This window comes from Spermophilus citellus (genome assembly GCF_964194105.1).
Source record: "Spermophilus citellus genome assembly, chromosome: 3".
Classification (NCBI taxonomy): Eukaryota; Metazoa; Chordata; class Mammalia; order Rodentia; family Sciuridae; genus Spermophilus; species Spermophilus citellus.
This window is the reverse complement of record NC_138184.1, coordinates 172,359,594-172,378,870: the sequence shown is the minus strand read 5'-3', so window position 1 is coordinate 172,378,870 and position 19,277 is coordinate 172,359,594. Positions and strand designations below refer to the sequence as shown.

The 19,277-nt window shown below is 36.2% G+C and overlaps 2 protein-coding genes across 2 annotated transcripts in view; one reads left to right on the top strand and one right to left on the bottom strand.

The window, feature by feature from the left end:
* The window catches only part of FBXL13 (F-box and leucine rich repeat protein 13), a gene marked incomplete at its 5' end in the record, with an annotated part of 221,317 nt that overhangs the window by 93,176 nt on the left and 108,864 nt on the right, over window positions 1–19,277 (top strand). Inside the window, one exon of the mRNA XM_081283294.1 lies at window positions 18,935–18,987. Within this exon, the coding sequence (XP_081139420.1) occupies window positions 18,935–18,987 (53 nt within the window). The remainder of the gene's footprint in view (window positions 1–18,934; window positions 18,988–19,277) is intronic.
* Window positions 35–19,277, bottom strand: part of LRRC17 (leucine rich repeat containing 17) — a 40,405-nt gene continuing 21,162 nt past the window's right edge. Inside the window, exons 2-4 of the mRNA XM_081286823.1 lie at window positions 15,649–16,556; window positions 7,268–7,423; window positions 35–3,372 (exon numbers count right to left, since the gene is read on the bottom strand). Of these exons, the coding sequence (XP_081142949.1) occupies window positions 2,975–3,372; window positions 7,268–7,423; window positions 15,649–16,420 (1,326 nt within the window). The 5' untranslated portion in view covers window positions 16,421–16,556 and the 3' untranslated portion in view covers window positions 35–2,974. The remainder of the gene's footprint in view (window positions 3,373–7,267; window positions 7,424–15,648; window positions 16,557–19,277) is intronic.

The following is a 19,277-nucleotide window of genomic DNA, read 5'->3' as shown; positions in this document are numbered from 1 at the left end:
TCCTCTCTCACTCTCTCTTTAAAAAAAAATGTTATCTTAAAATGTTTAAAAGGCATATGAGGGAACAGGTCCATGGAACTGGGGCAAGTGGATTCTCATCATTGAATTCCTTCTATTTGCCAGAGCAGGAGACTTCAGATTTCTCCAAAACACATGAATTAATCTAGGGTATAGGCTCCAGAGTAGGGAATAGCTAGTATATGAAAACAAACAAATAGACAAACAAAAAGCCTACCACAACTACCACCAAAACCCACCACCAACAAGAACAAGAACAACAACATTAACAACGAAAAATATCTTTCCGAAATAATAGGCATTAAGTCAGAGATAATGGGCTTAGGATTCAGGAGATCTTAGTTCCTAGTAAATCTTGTTTATGTCAGAGAAATCAGAGAATCTTAGGTCCAGCAAGAAAGTTTAAATAAAAAACTTATTCTATCTAAATACTCAAGTGATACACATATTTGGTCAAATAGGAGAATCTCAGAATTGTCATATTTTTGACTAGCAATAAGTATACTTATTTTTTAATCTCCTGAATTCATCATCTAAGGCAAAGTTATTAGAGTAACTATCAAGGAAGAAATTAGTAGAAGAGGAATTATCTAATTATTCCTTCTATCATGGATGGAATATGCTTCCCAGAAAAGTATGAACTCTGATACAGAGAAGAGGCAGCTGTACGCTTTGAAAAATATGCTTCAATTAAAGTCCTGGAAGATATTAGTAGCTCCAATAAACTTACTTTTGGATGGTCTGGATTAATTTCTATTTTTTTCTAGAGCTTTATTTCCAAATAGATCTCTGGGGATACTATTGGATATAAAAATCTACCAACACAATCCCAACTATCTTATTAAAAATTAAACCAGAGAACACCTTGGGTCCTTTCTCAGAATCAGATTAAATCTCCTCATTTATTCCAGAATCCTCTTGCCCCCACTGTGATCCTCTTGTCTCCTACTGATGTCACCCCAGCCTTTCTCATCACCAAATCTTGGATGTTTCAGTTTCCATGTTCTTAATATATCACCCTAAGGCTCATGGACAGTAAATGATATTGTTACATCTCTCTGGTAGTACTTCAAATTTGACAGCTGTCTTTAATGTCATGAATAATATGGAGATTTTCATTGAGAAACAGTATCTCAAAGTCTTTACCTCTGAACCAAACCACTGGTAAAATGGGTAAAATGGTTAGAACCTTAAAATCCAGACTCATTTCCTAAACTACCAGCTCTGGACATTCCTCCAGCTTCCCCATCTTGGTTTCCTATGTAAATTAATGCAAATTTAAATATTTTGGACCAAGACTGTCTCCTCCCCGTTGCTCTCAATGGTACTCCTGGAGAGAAAGGCTTAACCCTCTTGTCATCTGCTCCTCTTTGGGGATTTGGTTCTTGAAGTTCTGATGCCAGACAGCCAAGACTGAACCCTAACTCTTAAGAGTTCTGCACAACCTGCACAGCGGAAAGTGTTCAGACCGACCTGAACCCAGGCTCTGCTACCTGTCAGCCCTGTAGCTTTGTGCAAATTACCTAAACTCTAAAAAAAAAAAAAAAAAAAAAAAACCCAAAAACCCTTGGATTCCTCATCTATACAAGGCAGATAACATTAACTTCCTCAGAGAACTCTTGTGAGAATGGCAAGTGGAGTTTGTGAAACTCTTAGCCTACTGCCCAGCATCTATTAGGTGCTTAAAAGGGCTCAATACTATTTATCATATAACCATCTTCCATGTTCGGGGAGTTTGTGCAAGTATAAGACCAGTTGCTAAACTTTGTTGGAAGAGCTTGATACAAGAAATGAAAATGTATTCAACTCAAGGTGAAAAGGAAATCTGTGTAAAAGGAAAAAAAAATAGTATTTCACTAAAGATCAAATATGTTTCTTTTCACTTTGTTTTTCTTTCTATTGCCCATTTAAATGCAAGCTGATGGAGTCCGAAGTTTAAATTCTCCATGCATGTGCTCTTTCCTGGTGACCTATTTCTGTAGATGAGCTAATTTGAATTTGCAAACCCAAATCAGGAATTCTCTCAAGCACCACTCCTTCCCTCAGTTGTCTCTGAATTAGTTCCTGTTTTTCTGTTTGGCTTCATCCCAAATTCTGACCTGAATCCTACTCTGATAAGGAACATGTTTTGTTTTATAGTCCTTGTCACGTTAGCTTGGCAGGAAGTACTCAGGCTGTCTACCACTGACAGAAGGCTTCCTGAACACTACTCGGAAGAAAAAAAAAAGTTTCTACATTCACTAGTGTTTATACCTCCTCAGGGCTCATGATTCATACCATCTACATCTGCTTTTCAGAGCCCATTCTCTAACCAGCTTCCAATAATATAATTTTCTTATTCTTATTTTTATTGTGACAATTGCCTTTTAGGTCTAGCTTGATAGTTATTTGCAATGATCAGTGAAGACTGGTTGAGAATTTGAGTTTACCAGGACCTTATTTTGGAATGTACAGGAGTAGAAATGGGAATTTGTTTAATGTTTACATTGATTAACTGAAAAAAGGGGGGTGCATGGAGGAGGGAATAACATTTTATTATGATTAAGCATTTGTATCTTTTCATTTTGATCGTCTTTAGAGATTGACAGACAGCTATTAAAAGGCATGTTAAAACAAACCAAGTTTTTTTTTTCCCCCCAAAAGCAGTAAAAACAATTATACAGGACATTATGAAATTCTAATGCCATTACTAGGACCCAAATCCTGCAGGTTACCAGCATGGAATCGTGTATCAGCAGAGGCTGCTCCACCAATGGACAGACATGCAGGGTGACAGTATTCCCTTGATTACTATACTTGTCATAATGTAATAACAATTATGAGATAGAAAAGGAAACCTTTCTATACCTGATAACGCTACATAAATAGGTAACACAGTTAATCAAAATGTAAACATATGGTTTTCTTACACCAGTATAGCAAATAGGAGACTATTTACAGCCAGAGCAATTCTAAGTTATCCCACTATAGTGATTCTTACACCTTGTTTCTTTGTTGTATGATCCTTGTGTATTTTTTCCCATTCATCATCTTCTGTATCCTGGTCAAATGTCTCAGGGTATGCTGGTAACTTGTCTTTGGGGCATTCTTCATAGTAACTCCGGACATATTTTCCCACAGACCATCCTTTGTATTCTTCTGGTGTTTTGCATTCCAGGCCATTATAATGGACATTGTAGTGGTGTATTAACCAATAGTAGAGGTAGTGGATGTTGTAGTCACATCTCCAAGGATTATCTCTGAGCCATAAGAGTTTCAAAAAATACAAGTCTTCTAATACTCCATAGTCAAAGTTTTGCAGCCTGTTGTTTGTTAAATCTAGCTCTTCTAAATGTGTGAGCCCTAAAAAAGCAGCTAGAAACAGAAAATATTTATTAAACCAATGAATAATTGAGTTAATGCAACGGTCTATAGTGAGTTGTAAGGATAAATACAAATTAAAAATAAGAAGTTTGATTCTCCCTGTTGAAAATAAAGGAAGTTTTCCCTTCTCTCCTTTTTCTCAGATATTTACAGAAAATTTGTAAATATAACCACTTTCTCCTCTCTTTGAAATGTCTTCAAATCCTTTTAAAGACTAGATAGGCCATTTGTCACCATTAAAATCCAGTAATGCCTTTCTCAAGAACTTGGGAGCCATCTTTTTGAGATGTAAACATCAACTAAGATAAGCCCTTGTATCCCAGTTTCTGTAAGGCCAGGAGCCTAATTTTGGTGGCATTTTGCTTCCAGTTGCAAGACTACCCGTTTTTTTCTGGATAAAGTCGAAAAGCTAACCCAGATAGATGGTCCACTTACCAGATAAAGTTAGAATGAGCTATATGTAATAAAATGTAATATCAAGTTCTCTTACTTGAGAACTTGTTGTTTATCCTTAAAACATGTGTGTAATGGGTAGTATATAAAAGACAAGATACTCTCTGTCTTTGCAATCTGTAAATGATTGCCTATGCTGTGCATCTCATTCTGGTATAAAGTTTATTCAATAATGAAAGTGTTTTTCTTTTTTTCTTTACTACCTTTGTGGAGAGGATGTCTGGGTTGGGAGGAGATTTTTTAAAAATTCTATTTTCCCACTATGCCTATTTAAACGCATACTTTCTAAAACATATTTTTATTCAAACAAAGCTTTCCCCTTGATTAGATTGACTAATATACAGCATTTGATTTGAAAAGTCAGCTTTAAGTTAGCTTTTAAAACAGTATTTTCTGATATGCATTATTTTATGCTTACTAGAAATATGACACCAAAAGAGGGAGGAAGAGAGAGGGAGGAAGGGAGAAAAGAAGGGAGGGAAAGGGGGGGGAGAAAGTATTTCAAATGTAAGATTTGAGTACAGAAAAAATGAAAAGTGTGACTGTTGATGATTTGATACCTTCCTAGGATATCAGTAAGTTCTAAAAATGTCTAGAAAACAATCTTTCCCCAGTTCTAAGGGGAAAGATTCTAGTTCTGTAGAGTCCCCAAACAATCTGCTAATGTTATGAAAACATCTGGTTGTGTTTGGCAAGCCATGGAAGCTGTCTGCCTTGGATCCATATGTATTTAATTTTGCTAGAGGGTGAATAATTAGAACAAATATCAAACACATAACAAAATAAAACAACAAAGTTTTTTTTTCCTCCAAGAGCAAAGAATATCCTATCTTAATTCTATTTTAGTTGATATGAACTAAACAGATAATTTCAGAATTTATAGGTTAATCCTGATTTCAGATATTTTATTTCTATTTCAGCCATTTTCTCATTACTGTTTTAAAATGCCCTTGTTAGAGCATAGTATTCTCATTTTTGAATTTGGAAAATATGCTGTCATACCAATACCATTAGCTATTTTCATATCATCTGTTCTCAGACAAAACCGAAATTCCCCCTAAAAATATATTTTATATTTTGATACAAAGCAATGGCTTGGGGGTCTAGGTGGGAGTGGGAGACAAAAGTTCAGTCCTCATGATTATAGTGCTGAAGACATTGCATTTTTTTTTGTATTTGTTAAAATTCTGTATGTCAATGATTTCACAAATTGTCTTTCCTTAAACTGATTCAACCCAAAAGCATGTGTAAATATTCTTAAATTTTATTTTGGAAGTACTATAGTTGTCACTTAAACCATATGAATCTAGGCACTTGGGAAAGCTAGTTTTCATCTGTTTCTTAAAGGAGGTAAAACGACTCGTAGGGTGACTTCTTTCCCTTTTCCACACTAACTCCTGGCATTTCATAAGATTATTATTCATGAAATTCTCACTGCATTTGCATACGTGCCAGGCAAAATCATTAAAGTAAGTCTACTTTGGCAGTGTTTCATCTCAAAGATCCTAGAACATAGTAGGTCTTTTATCTGAAAACCCCTTTAGGTTATTTTGCCTTATTTAAGTGCTGAGATACTTTTTTTGTTCCAAAGGACATACCCCCACTAAAAGTGGCTGGCATTCAGTAGGTGCACAATACATATTTATTAGTGTAGGAAATACTTTCCTTGGATTGAACTGAATGAATTTATTAAAAACTGGGTATCACTGCTGATAAATAGGGATCAGGTCAAATGTCAGCAAGGAAAATGCATAGGGTGAACAACATTAAAAGGATCCTAAGGATGGGAAAGAAATCCTTGCAATTTCGTGAATTCTATAAATGAAGAAAAAATATGATTGGAAGTAAAATAAATCCATTTTCTAGCTATCATCTGTCTCTGTATTGTCTCCTTTCATTTTTCGCCAGTGTTCTTTATATACTGTAGTTTTCCTGTAATTATAACATTATTGCATTATTATTCATTGCTTTTAATATGTTTAACTTGGGCCATATAATAACTAACATTTTATTTATTTTTTCAGAAAGATCTAAAACTTGTTTGCATCTATACTGTTTTTCTTTTTTTCTTTCTTTTCTTTTTTTTTCCCACCTCTTCATTCTTTTTCCAGTTAAGAGGTCAAACCCAGGGCCTTGTTCATGCTGACCAAGCCCTCTGCCTCTGAGCCACATCCTCAGTCCTTGCACCCACACTTTAATAGTTGGTAAGCTATTGCTGTAGATGATAGCATCAGAAAGAAATTAGACACTTGCCCAGGGACCTTGGATATGACATACTTGTCCTTTCGGTCTTTGGTTCTCCTGGGGCAAAGAAAGCATCTCCACCTCCAGATCCTTCACTCTCTGCCTCCTGGCTTTGTAGAGATTAGCTACTGGTTATTGACCTGCACACTAGGAAAATTAGTGCTTCATGTGGGAGAAGAGTGTTTCTATGGTGTTCTTATTTAATGTGAAGTGAAAATTGCATTTGGTCTTGCCATTCAAAGATACTTTCAAATTTTCCATATTTATATAGGCAAAGGTATGAGTGTAGCACGTTGCTGTCCCTTTAAGAAATTTTAAAAATTACAATTTTGTAATATTTTTAAAAGATGTTAATCCTAAAATATGCCCTTGTGGCTCCAGAATATTCATCCTTAATTTTCACTTCTATCATGTTAAAATTCTAAGGTTTATTAATAGTACTAGATTACTATTAAGAAAAGTCAGAGAAATAATTGCATTCAAAATGTTTATAACATTATATTTGACTATTAATAATATTAGTAATTTTGTTATAGTTAGGACTTTCAAATTTAAGTAGCTTCATAAAAGGCACATGTATTCTGTATGTAGCACATCTTACCATTGTTTCAGTAATTCTCAGTTCCTTCTGCATCTTGTATGTTTTAAGTTCAGTTTTTTTGCCAGAGGCTTTTCTTAGCAAATAGAGAAGAGATGTGAAGTTGGAAAGAGAACTGATCTTTATTTAGGAGGAGAAATAACATGTCTTGCTCTGGTTTGAGCATATTTTATCTTAATTTGTGAGGGTTGTATTTAGCAGTTAGTTTCAAATTTACTCTAAGCAAGTTGGCAAAGAAAATGCCACATCTGAATTTCTGTTTAAAAATTGTTACATGTTCACTGTATCAATGACCACTTGCCATATCTTTCCATTTTTAAAAAATCTATTCTACAAAATAATTTATTTGGGCTAAATGAATAAATATCACATTCGGTGACTGTAACACATACTTTACAAAGCAACTTTTGGCAGCTATTTCTCTCAGTGCCAAACAAGTCCTAATTTAAGTGCCACACTTGATTAAAATTCATACTTTTAAATTATTTAGCTTAGTTTAGTTTTTTAAAACTGTATTTACTGTAAATGTTGCTATAAAAGAGAAATCACAGAAGAGCCCCATTTAAGGGGCTGATATTCAATGCAACTTACCAGGGTCTATGAATTCAATGGTGTTACTGCTGAGGTTCAATTTCTTAAGCTCATGAACATCTTCAAATTCCTTGGGTCGAAGTTGGTTGATTTTATTGTATGATAAGTCAAGTTTAACAATATCTGGAGGGATGTTGGTTGGAATTTTCTTCAACTCTGGAAAAATTAATAGTATTTAGGTTATTTTATTTAGTATTGGAGCGCTCCTTGCTCTAGGTCTCTCTTCACTGTTAAACTCATGTGATTGAAGAATTAACTCTTAAAGATAAAGTGTAAGGATATCTAGAGCCAAAGAAAACTGGTATGAGCAAGTCTTAGTGTCTGCTAAATTCTGTCAAAGCCCAGTGAATTAAGTGCATCAAACTTAGAGGAAGGGCTGCCAATCCTTGCTGAGCTGTTCAAAGAAACTCCCTAGACGCAATGGTAGAAAACCAAGAGGAGAAACATCAGGCAGTGCCATATAGGTAGCCAAAGAGGAAGGTAGGACTTAGTTCCAGCTACCAGTAGTCGCCAGGGAAGTTTTTGAAAAAAAGAATCAAATAAAATCTATAAGTCAAACAACTGCAAACCAAACTGCTGTAAGCCTGTCTCCTCCCACTCTCTTTCTACTTCTGAATTTTCTAATAATATTGCTTTTTTATTTGTATCTTCATTTTATCCTTCTTTTTAGATTCCCTCTGCTCACAAATAAGCTCAATTTGCTTCATTCTAAAAAACAAATGAAAAGCTCATGATATCCATGATCTTAAGCAGCAGTAATCAGTAGTCTCCCATTATCCTCAGGAGATACATCTCAAGACCCCCAGTGGATGTCTAAAACCATAGATAGTATGAAACTCCAGGTATACTGATTTTTACCTATACATATAGACCTGTGATAAAGATTAATTTATAAAGTAGGCACATAAGGTTACTATAATACCCAGTAATAAAATGGAATAATTATAAGTGTTCTCTAATAAAAGTTATTTAAAACATCTATTGGATTGGCCATGAATAATATCATTTCCTGCTTTCCTTTTCTCAATGGTAGTTATCAACATCGGACATAGTATACATTTTACTGATTTTTTCCCCCTTGTTTTTTGCTCCCCTTCCTTCCCTTCCTCCATGGAATCTTCATGAGGGAGAGTTAGGACAGTGCCAAAGTAAATAGATAAGTGGTGTGTGGCAGGTAACTTCTATGATGGCAGCCAATGATCCCTACTACAGATATTCATGCCCCTGCATATAAACCTTTCCTTTGAGTATGGATGAACCTAGTGACTTGCTTCTAACCAAGAGAATGTAGCCAACGTGGTGCGATATTGCTTCTGTACTTGGGTTACAAGAGAATGTGAATTCCATCTTGCTAGCAGATCCCTCTTTAATTGGCTTTGATGAAATGAACTGCCATGTCAGGGAGGCCCGTATGGCAAGGAATTAAAGGTGACCAATAGCCCTCAAATATTACTAACAAATCTTAGTATTATTTGAAAACCACAGACAATTGAAGTCAAGGAAAGACAGAAGAAATAATTTTTTTGACACTTTGTTGAGAGCCACAGCCGAAAGGGGCCCCAGCAAACTTCCAGCTGCCAGCAAACTTCCAGCTGCCAGCAAACTTCTATCTGCCAACTGATTGGCTCCTCTGCGGTGATGCTCATTGGGCTGTTTCCCGCCCTTTCAGACCACAGAGCTGCTCACTGGGGGACTTTTTTTGGCTCTGCCCACGCGACCCAGCCAATCAGCCTCAAGAGCAGGAGGAGGGGGGGAGGTTGAGAGGCTTGTGGGTAGCCGGTGGTGGGAGTTGGGCTCTGAAGGTTTTTCCTGAGGAGCTCTGTGGTTTGGTGTGTGTTCTAAAAATAAAGTTCGTTTCTTTTGACAAGTGGCTCTTGAATTGTGCCCAGCCAGACTGCGGCAACACTTAGAATTTGGGATAATTATTGAGGATGGCTAGTATCTTGTAATAGAAAACTTGAAAAAGCAGAGCAGAATTTTATTTCAAAATACCCAGAACCCCACTTCTTCTTACTTCCTCCATCGTTACCACATTGATCCAAGTCATCACTTCTTATCTGGATTATTCCAATAATGTCCTAAGTCTATGTGATCCTGACAGACCAGATGGCAGAATCCATCCAATGGCTTCCCATCTCAAAATGAATGAAAACCAGGATGAGTACTCACTGAAGCCCTATAAGCCATTGAGGGTTGTAGGGCTTCTTGGTCACCAGAGTCAGCACCTTCTAGATTCTAGAAATCAGCCTGTTTATCAGAACTTGCTTGCCAAATCCACAGCTACTAGGCTGGACAAGAGGGTGACACAACACCCTCTGAGGGACAAGCTAAAGTGGGTTAGCCACAAATAAATGGGTAGCAAAAAATGTTTACGCGAACACTCTGGAACCCAACTTGAGCAAAGTGGCAGACCTGTGGATGCTGGCAAAGGAATATGAATTACAAAACCAACTTTGGGGTTGTCAGCAGAAATCCTGGATAAAAATAGGATCCACAAGTAGTACCAGGAAATGTAAACCCAATGCTTTTACTAGTATTTCTTTGAGAAAAGGGAAAATCTTACTTCTTGTATTGATGAGTAAAAATAGTTCTTTACTATAGAACTTGAATAAGAATTGTAAAACTTGATGCTAAGTATGTTTGTCTTCAATAAAGAATGTATAAATAAATATTTCCGCAGGCCAGAAATCAAATTTCTTCAATATCCCCATTTCTAGATCAGGCATCACATGGTATCCAGATTTCATGTTTATTGCTACCCAAAGTCTTCATAAATGCCCTGACAATGCCATATTTGCTTGATTATTATTCTTTATAGATCTTGCTTCTCCTCCAACCAAACCTTACTGACTTTGAGGAGGGAATTGGGAAATTTTCTCCCTGTAATTTCCCCCATTTAGTAGGTTATCTTGGTTGTCAACAACCTCAGAATTAATTTGAAAGCTTGGTTGTAGGAGTTAAGGAGATGAATGACCCTGTTTATTGCAAACTTAAAAATCCTTAACAGTTTGATTTAGGGGAAAAAATTGTGTCTTTATCATCAGAGGCAGCTGGAGGCAATTTACCTACACAATTTGCCCTAGCCTGACCTTTGAAGTGAAAATGGTAAATTATCTTGGTAAATGTGAAGTTAAAAGCACTTTAAGAACTCTGATTTTCCTGTGTTCTTAGCAAATGCATTTACCTCAATATGGCATAAATGTACCTTTCAACTAATCCCACATTTTATTCCCTTTGAAAGACTAAGTTTTGTTGGCAAAGTGCCTGACTCTCAGTAAAGAAACTATTATTTTATTTCTTGCTGTCAGATATTTAAGGCAAAAATAGTGATCTTTGTGGTTGAATTGGCATTAGGGACCCTGCACATACCATCTGACTCATTGTTAAGTTAGTTAGGAAAGGCTCAACTCCCACTAGAGGGATCTGTATTGCAGATTCTCTATATGCAATTATGTGTATTTTTCTACAGAGCTTAAAAGGAGGCTTCAATACTGGGAGGAATTATACAGGAAACATTAATAATTCTTTATATAACATATAACAGCCAGAATCTTGAAGGGAGAGATGGCATTACTTGGTGGCCAATGACTTGAAAACTGTGTTACTGACAACCTGTGTGATCTTTGAAGGGCAAGTTAGCTTCTCTATACTTCAGAGAAGGTTTAAAGATATGTATCACTTATAAAATGAAAGTAATAATTCTTCTTTTAGGGTTGTGCGGAGTAAATGACAATGTATATAAACCTCTGTCTCCTTTGATATAAGGAGGCTGATTCATAGTGGGATAGGGAGCAGGAGCATGGGAAGAATAGACAAACTCTAGATAGGGCAGAGGGGTTGGAGGGGAAGGGAGGGGACATGGGATAATTAATGATGGTGGAATGTGATGATCATTATTATCCAAAGTACAGGTATGAAGACACAAATTGGTGTGAATATACTATATATACAACCAGAGATATGAAAAATTGTGCTCGATATATGTAATAAGAATTGTAATGCATTCTGCTATCATATATAAATAAAAATTAAAAAAACAAAAACAAAAAAAACCTCTGTCTCACTGCCATGGAGCATATAGGTACTAGCTGTTATTCATTAATATTGCTGTTAGTTCCTCTCTTGATGGCATGCTTTAGGCCTCCTTAGATTCTATACAGTGTCTAAAATGTGAAGCATAATTATCAAAAGCATTACTACTTTCTGGCAGGGAGCTAGAGATGCACATTGCTAAGCATTTATTTTTCATATTTAACATTTGTTACCCATTTTATAGAATGGAATAAGAAAAATTAGATCAGATTAAATTCAGGTTGTCATGCTTATATTCTAGCTATGATTTCTAACATATGTATTTTTATTTTTAAAGGTTTCTTAAATTTCTTTTTTTGAGCAAAGAAAAACCTCTGAATTATTTTCACCAATCTAAAGTACATGGCCCTGTGCCAGGCACTACTAAAAGGAGTATAATAGACAAGCCCTCTGCCTTTACACAGGAATTGACACTATAGTAAAAAAATAAAAAATAGGGGCTGGGGTTGTGACTCAGAGGTAGAGCACTTGCCTAGCATGTATGAGGCACTGGGTTCGATCCTCAGCATCACATAAAAATAAATAAATAAAATAAAGATATTATGCCCAATTAGAGCTAAAAATAAATAAATAATAAATAAATGAAGAATAAATGATCAAGTGAATCAGTAGATTTATATAAACAATGGTGAACCATCTATAGTGCTAAAAAGGCAAAATTATCCTCCATTTTATAATCTAAGAGTATAGACTCTGCCTGGGTAGGGTGTGGGAGGAGGAAGGAGAGAGAATGGTTAAAAGGTACAGGAGAAGGTACAGGCACATAGGAGAAGGAATAACTTCTAATATCCTGTAGCACAGTAGAATAACTGTGGTTAGCAACATTATTTGTATATTTTGAAATAGCTCTTAGAGGGGATTTTGAATGTTTCCAACACAAATGGTAAACATCTGAAGTGATGGATGTGCCAGTTACCCTGATCTGATCATTTATATCATATGCATGTATTAAAATATCACACTGTGGGGCTGGGGTTGTGGCTCAGTGGCAGAGCACTTGCCTCACACATGTGAGGCACTGGGTTTGATCCTCAGCACCACATAAAAATGAATAAACAAAATAAAGATATTGCATCCGTCTATAACTAAAAAATATTTTTAAAAATATCACACTGTATCCCATAAGTACATATAATTACTGTCAATTAAAGTTAAAAGTATATTTTGGAAAGGAAAGTATAGGCTCTGAATTGCATACATAGTCACTAACATTTAGGGGCGCTTGGGTTGTCCATTAATGTATGATCTACTATTGGATAATTTAAATTTGTATGTCATAAAACTTCATATTGTATCCCACTAAATAAAATGTATATTTTTGAAGCAGGGGGATGAATTTATGGCACATGTCTGGGAGGTTGTATGTAAACAACAATAAGTTGATAAAAGAACATCATAAAATAATGTATTTTTTCCAAAAGAAAAAGGAAAAAATTATGGAAAAAAATGAAACTCAAAACAAAAGCAGAAATAGGCTAACTGAAGGGAATGGCCCCAAAATATAAAGATAGTAAAAAAGAAAAATATGTCATCTCTTCAGAGAGCTGTAGAAGTCTTAAATTTTGTATAGATAGTATTTTTCTCAGAAAATTAATGACCTTAATCCTACTTTTCTCTTTGATACCTGGTGCAGCAAGGACAAATTAACTTAACCTGAACTGTAGAACCTCATATAAAGTATTCTAGGACAACTTTAGGATAGTTGCTCTGTATTTGTTCAAAATGTATAATTCTAAGCATCACAAAGGAAATTCTAGTAAACATACATTCTTTAGCATGAAGCTGTAATTACTCTCCATAACCATAACAGGGAAAATTCTACCCAATATTGCTACAGAAAAACTACATCTACCAAGTCTTTTGGAATTTTCTGTTGCTTCTTGTTGAGGCAATACTTGTTTTGAACATGGTCAGATTATTCTGGAAGACAGCATCGTGAAGTAGGACGCTCTTTGGGGATCAGACCAAGGTTCAAATATAGCTTTGCTGCTTACTTTTGAGGCCTTGACCAACTGACTGGACTTCCATGAACCTCGTTTTACTCACCTATGTTTGGGCACACTACTACCATCCTGAAAATTAGGGTTGCTGGAGCATAGTAGCTTTTTTGTTTTTTTTTTTTATAAATTGATTTTATTTTTTAAATACATGACAGTGGAATGCATTACAATTATTATTACACATATAGAGCACAATTTTTCATATCTCTGTATATAAAGTATGTTCACACCATTTAATGTCTTCATACATGTACTTTGGATAATGATGTCCATCACATTCCACCATCATTGCTAACCCCCTACCCCCTTTCTTCCCCTCCCACCACTCTGCCCTATCTAGAGTTTGTCTATTCCTCCCATGCTCCCCCTCCCTACCCCAGTAAGAGTCAGTCACCTTATAACAGAGAAAACATTCCGCATTTGTCTTTTTGGGATTGGCTAACTTCACTTAGAATTATCTTCTCTAACTCCATCCATTTATTTGCAAATGCCATGATTTTATTGCTGAGTAATATTACATTGTGTATATATGCCACATTTTTTTTAATCCATTCCTCTACTGAAGGGCATTTAGGTTGGTTCCATAGTTTAGCTATTGTGAATTGTGCTATTATAAACATTGATGTGGCTGTGTCCCTGTAGTATGCTGTTTTTAAGTCCTTTGGGTATAGACCGAGAAGTGAGATAGCTGGGTCAAATGGTGGTTCCATTGCAAGTTTTCCAAGGAATCTCCATACTGCTTTCCATATTGGCTGAACCAATTTGCAGTCCCACCAGCAATGTATGAGTGTGCCTTTCCCCCACATCCTCGCCAGCCTAGTAGGTTTTAAGTTAGCCCCTTATCTCAAATTCAGAGGAACTCAGCATAGCATGTTCCAGGTTATGAGGCCATAACTGCTCCTCTCTGGCATCAAATTACATACAAATCACAGGCCATCTTTTAGACAAACCTTTCCATGCCTCATGGCTGTGATGTGCTTATCCAGGTGTCACCTTCAGAGCCAGGGAGAGAGTGGTAAAGCTTAAGCACAACTTTGCTTAAAAATAAACAAATGTACTCCTGGCTCAGGTTGTCTGATTTGTCACAATTAACAAATTCCTGACTTGTTTTTTCTTGAGAGGGGCCTCTTAATGCTCTTTTAACTTTCCCTTTCTCTTGCCCTCAAATAAACAAAACAAAGCAAAGCCTCCTAAAATAGATGGAAGAAATGATATAATGCTCTTTATGACTCTAATCCAGTGATATATGACTTTAAATAGTAATTGTTTTTACTCATAAATTATTAGGCCATGCCAGAAATGACACATATAAACATTGTTATAATGGTTCATTATTATGTAGTAGATTAGCAGTTCCTGCTCCACGCTTTGATAATATCCATCTTCACTAACCTGTCAAGAACATTAGTAAAATCTCCCATCTGTTTCTTGGTTCAGGACTTTATCCTGTAAGTGCAAATCCTGCACAGCACTAGCATAAGATTGTGTGGGATGGAAAACCCGGTAGTGATTTGCAGAGAGTAAGTAATATTCCAGAAAGATTTCCTTAGTCTCATAGTCTTAGATTAAATACTTTAGATTTAGTTCTTTAAATATTCTTTTTGGTCCTTTTCTGGATAATATGGGGACCCTAAAGATGTAGGACACTAGCAAGTATTTATTAAAACCTTGGGACTAAGCATGAGATACAGAAGCACTATTACTATAGTGCTTGGCTTCTGTCTCAGAGTGCTGTCCTCTCAGAAGTCTGTCCTCTGTCTTGTTCTGCAGATGTTTTTTTATTGAGGTTGATGTACACCATGTACACTTTGTTCCTTCACAGATGTACACCTTTAATTTATGTAAGTCAAGTCACATAGACATAGATGGCATTTGCACCTGTTTTCATACCCATTGGTTTTACCTACATAAGTTAAATTGGATTTAAGATAAGAGGAATTCCTTATAGCCACAACTTATGATGAGCAAATAGGTAGGATCCAAATTGCTGCAATTCTTTGATGTGACAGATGGAACAAAGAAAGTATTCCTCTGAAATCCAAGTTTGGGTGATCTTAACTAAATGCAGTTCAGAAACAAGTAGGGGATACTTCATGCCTCTTCTACTGTCCCCTAATTGCCAACCACCTTGTTTGACTCCAGAAACTCTTTAAATAGATTCTGTTGTCATTGGGAAAAAATTCTGGTGGAAGTGACAAAAATTTGAAGGTATGATGGGGTGTAAGGAGGATTATAAGACTCAAAGAACATTTCTAACAGGCCATGAAAATGAAAAAGGAAGAAACATACCTTTCCTTTTGCAGTCCAGTGTTTGTATGGGAAACACGTAATTATAGCACAGAGTTGAGTCTGCCTCAGGCCTGATGATTGGGGGTCTCCCTGATACTTGGGGTTTTGGGTCCAATTGCTCCTTTTCTTCTTCATTACACAACTGTTCAGATTTTAGCTGCAGCAATTTTTTATTTTTTAGTTCATATGGGCTTGCGCACTTGGCATAGTTTCCCAAATTTCGGTTCTTTGGAATCTGCAACATTGAAATGAGGGTTTCTAACTCACAAGTACAGTGCCAGGGGTTGTCATAGAGTCGCAGGTAGCTCAGGAGAGGCATATATATGAACACCTCCTCTTTCAAGACTTTGATCTTGTTGTGCTGTAGTAAAAGGGTGGTAAGTTTGTTTAAGCCAAAGAAGGCTTCACTCTCAATTTTGGAGATCTCATTCTGTTGCAGGTCCAGGCTTTTCAGGTTTTTAAATTTGGAAAACATGTTGTTTTTCAATATGCGGATCTTGTTTCTTGCTAAAAGCATGTGCAGCAAATCTTGAGGCCAGGTAGGTAGCACATAAACTAATTTTCTTTCTTGACAGTCTAAATACTTCTCATGGAGATATGTGTACACATCACAGGGGAGACCTGGTGCGTAGCGCTTTACTGGGTTGGAGCTTCTCCGGCTCCCACCTGCCCGGCCATGATTTGTTCGGCTTCTTACACTGCCAGGGCTTCCCTTGCGCAGCTCAGCAGCTTTGCAAAAGCAAAGTAATATTACAATAGTAACCACGCGCATCCTGACATCCAGCTGGCCCCAATTCTTTGGTGTGACAGATGGAACAAAGAAAGTATTCCTTTGAAATCCAAGTTTGGGTAATCTTAACTAAATGCAGTTCAGGAACAATGAGACCCAGCTGGGGGATTCAGAGTTCCTAGATTGGAATAGAAAAACACATTAAAAGTTAAAAATCATTGCAAATATTGTGTGTGACTGAAATAGCAGTCTTTTTTAAGCAAACACCTTCCTGGTTTAGAAAGGTGTTTTCAGATCAGTGGTATAGAAGGCTCGACATTCTCTTCCTTGCCTTTTTTACTGTTCAAATGTTTGGGCCCTCAGTTTGAATCAAGGCTCTTCTACTGCTTGATTATGTGATGCTGGGCTAGTTATTTACCTCATCTTCATCATCTGTAAAATGGGACCAGAGATCCCTCCTAATGTGGTGGGGAGGATGAAAGGGGCTCCTGCATTGTAAGGTACTTTAGAATACCCAGCCCAGGGAATGTCCTGCACAAATGTCAGGACTCAGCATGATGAAAAGTGAAACTCATAGAAAATTAAAGGGATTCTCCTTATATCCTTGAAATGTGCAAACAAGAGTAAGATTCTAACAGCTGTGCTTCTTTCATTTACTATCTTCCAATCCCCAGTCATATTGACTATGGCTTCAGAAATGCTCAGAGTACATGGCATTGTTCTTGTGATCTCCTGGATTCAAATGCCACCTGCTAACTGAAGCCTTCTCTTTCAGCCCTATTTAGACTTGTACCTCCCCTCCTTCCTTAGGCACTCTCAAATCAACTTTCTTGTTTTATTTTTCTCCATTGTACTCATCAGCATCTGTCACTATAAATATTTGATTTCTTTTGTTTATTGTCTTCCTTAACTAGTAAATAAACTTCCTAACAGTAAGGCTGTTTGTCTATTCTGCTCATTACTGTATTTCTTCAATATATATATGTTGAAAGTATGAATTACTTTCACATAACTATTCTGTAAGAACATTTATCTCATAAACTACCAAGTTGTTTGGGGAATCAAGTTTTTTCTTAAGTTTTACGGGGTGGACTTCCATGATCTGAACATTTTTAAGCATTGTTTTTATTTCTTAAAACAATTCTGTGGGGCTGAGGTTATGGCTCAGCAGTAGAGCGCTTGCCTAGCATGGGTGAGGCCTTAGGTTTGATCCTCAGCTCCACATAAAAACAAATAAGTAAAATTAGAGGTATTGTGTCCAACTACAACTAAAAAATAAATATTAAAAAAACAATTCTGAAAATATTTCTGATTGGCATTTATTACTTAGGATAAAGTCCACTCTTGGTAAAGGAAGAAATGTTCAAATGGATTTATAACTAATAACATGTCCATTGTTAGTAGCATGGGACTATGTGGTTATGAGTGACAGATGTGCTTTCTATTCATTGTAGCATTTTGATGTTAGTATCACCCCTTGCCTGGAGTTTTCCTGCTTCATGGGGTCTCCTCCACCTTGAACGCCTTTCGTCCTCTTCTTAAGCATTCTCCCCATTCACTGGTCTGTGTATCCTCCCAAGCTGCTTTCAAGACACAGGTTGTGTAACACTTCGCTGTCTAGCTATTTGTGTGCGTGTCTTTTTGTTTTGTTTATATTTACTTCTTTTTTCCCTAATGCTGGGGATCACTCTACCTCTGAGCTACACCCCCAGCCCATATGATTGGTTTTATTTTTTTATTGGTGCATTGTAATCATCCATAATAGTGGGATTAATTGAATACTCACATCTTATGTTCTCTAAGAAACCATAAACTGTGCAGTGGTCTCTGGACCTAGAGCTAATCTAATCCGGCATTTAGTCTTTCTAACCTTCCACTTCTCTGTCTGAAATTCATTGTGAATTGTATGTAAACCTAAACTAAAGAAACACAGCCAATTTTTTGTTTGTTATTATGCACGTTGAATAATATTATGCATGCTGATGTCTGCAACTTCCTTTGAAATGTGTACAAGAATAAGATGGAATGAGGAGTGGATTGAGAGATGGATGGGTGTATGTAATAAAGAAAATGCAGTAAGATATAAATTATAATCTAGACAGTTATAAGTCCTCATTATGCAAATATTTCAATTATTGTGTTTGAAATTTTTCACAATGTTAAAAGAAAAAAAATGAATAAAAACCCATGTACAAAAAGCAAGTATGTTTTCTTCAAGTGTTCTAAACTAAAAGCTTTTTAAGTATTTAGTGTTTTTCCCTAAGTTATATTTTTCTCTTCTTCCCTTCCTTTGGTAAGCCTCAAACAGTAATAAACATGTGTATATATTTTGTATTTGAAGCCAAAAGAAATCGTTTTTCTGGGAAAAGACACTCATATACTTAGAACACATGACTTCCAAGGTTTCTGTTTGTTTTCTAATGAATGCATCACATTGAATGTAGGATGGAAAAACTTCAAAAGTTCTATTTAAAATGTTAAATTTTTACTTAAACATTTAAAAGCTTAAACGTCTGTAATATGTTGTTTAGTAATGTGTAACTTGTTTGATTTTAGGCCACTGTAGAAACTTGCAAGAGTTGAATGTCTCTGACTGTTCAACACTCACCGTGAGTATGAGCAGCTTATTCACTGTTGTTTATATTGTGCTTGTTGAATTGGAGAGCCAATATGCAGAGTGCATGGCTGTATGTGCGTTGGGGGTTGAAAGTGGAAAAAAGCACTCTATTAAACTTTGGCAAGAAATTTTACTACTTCTGTACAAGGCTATTATTAATCTTGTAGATGGATGCCCAATGTTGGAACCTCTGGCAAGTGGAAACTCTTTAATGATTACATAAAAATAAACTCTGTTTCATGCATATGTGTATGAAGCAGAAAAAAAACTGGGCCCCAGGAG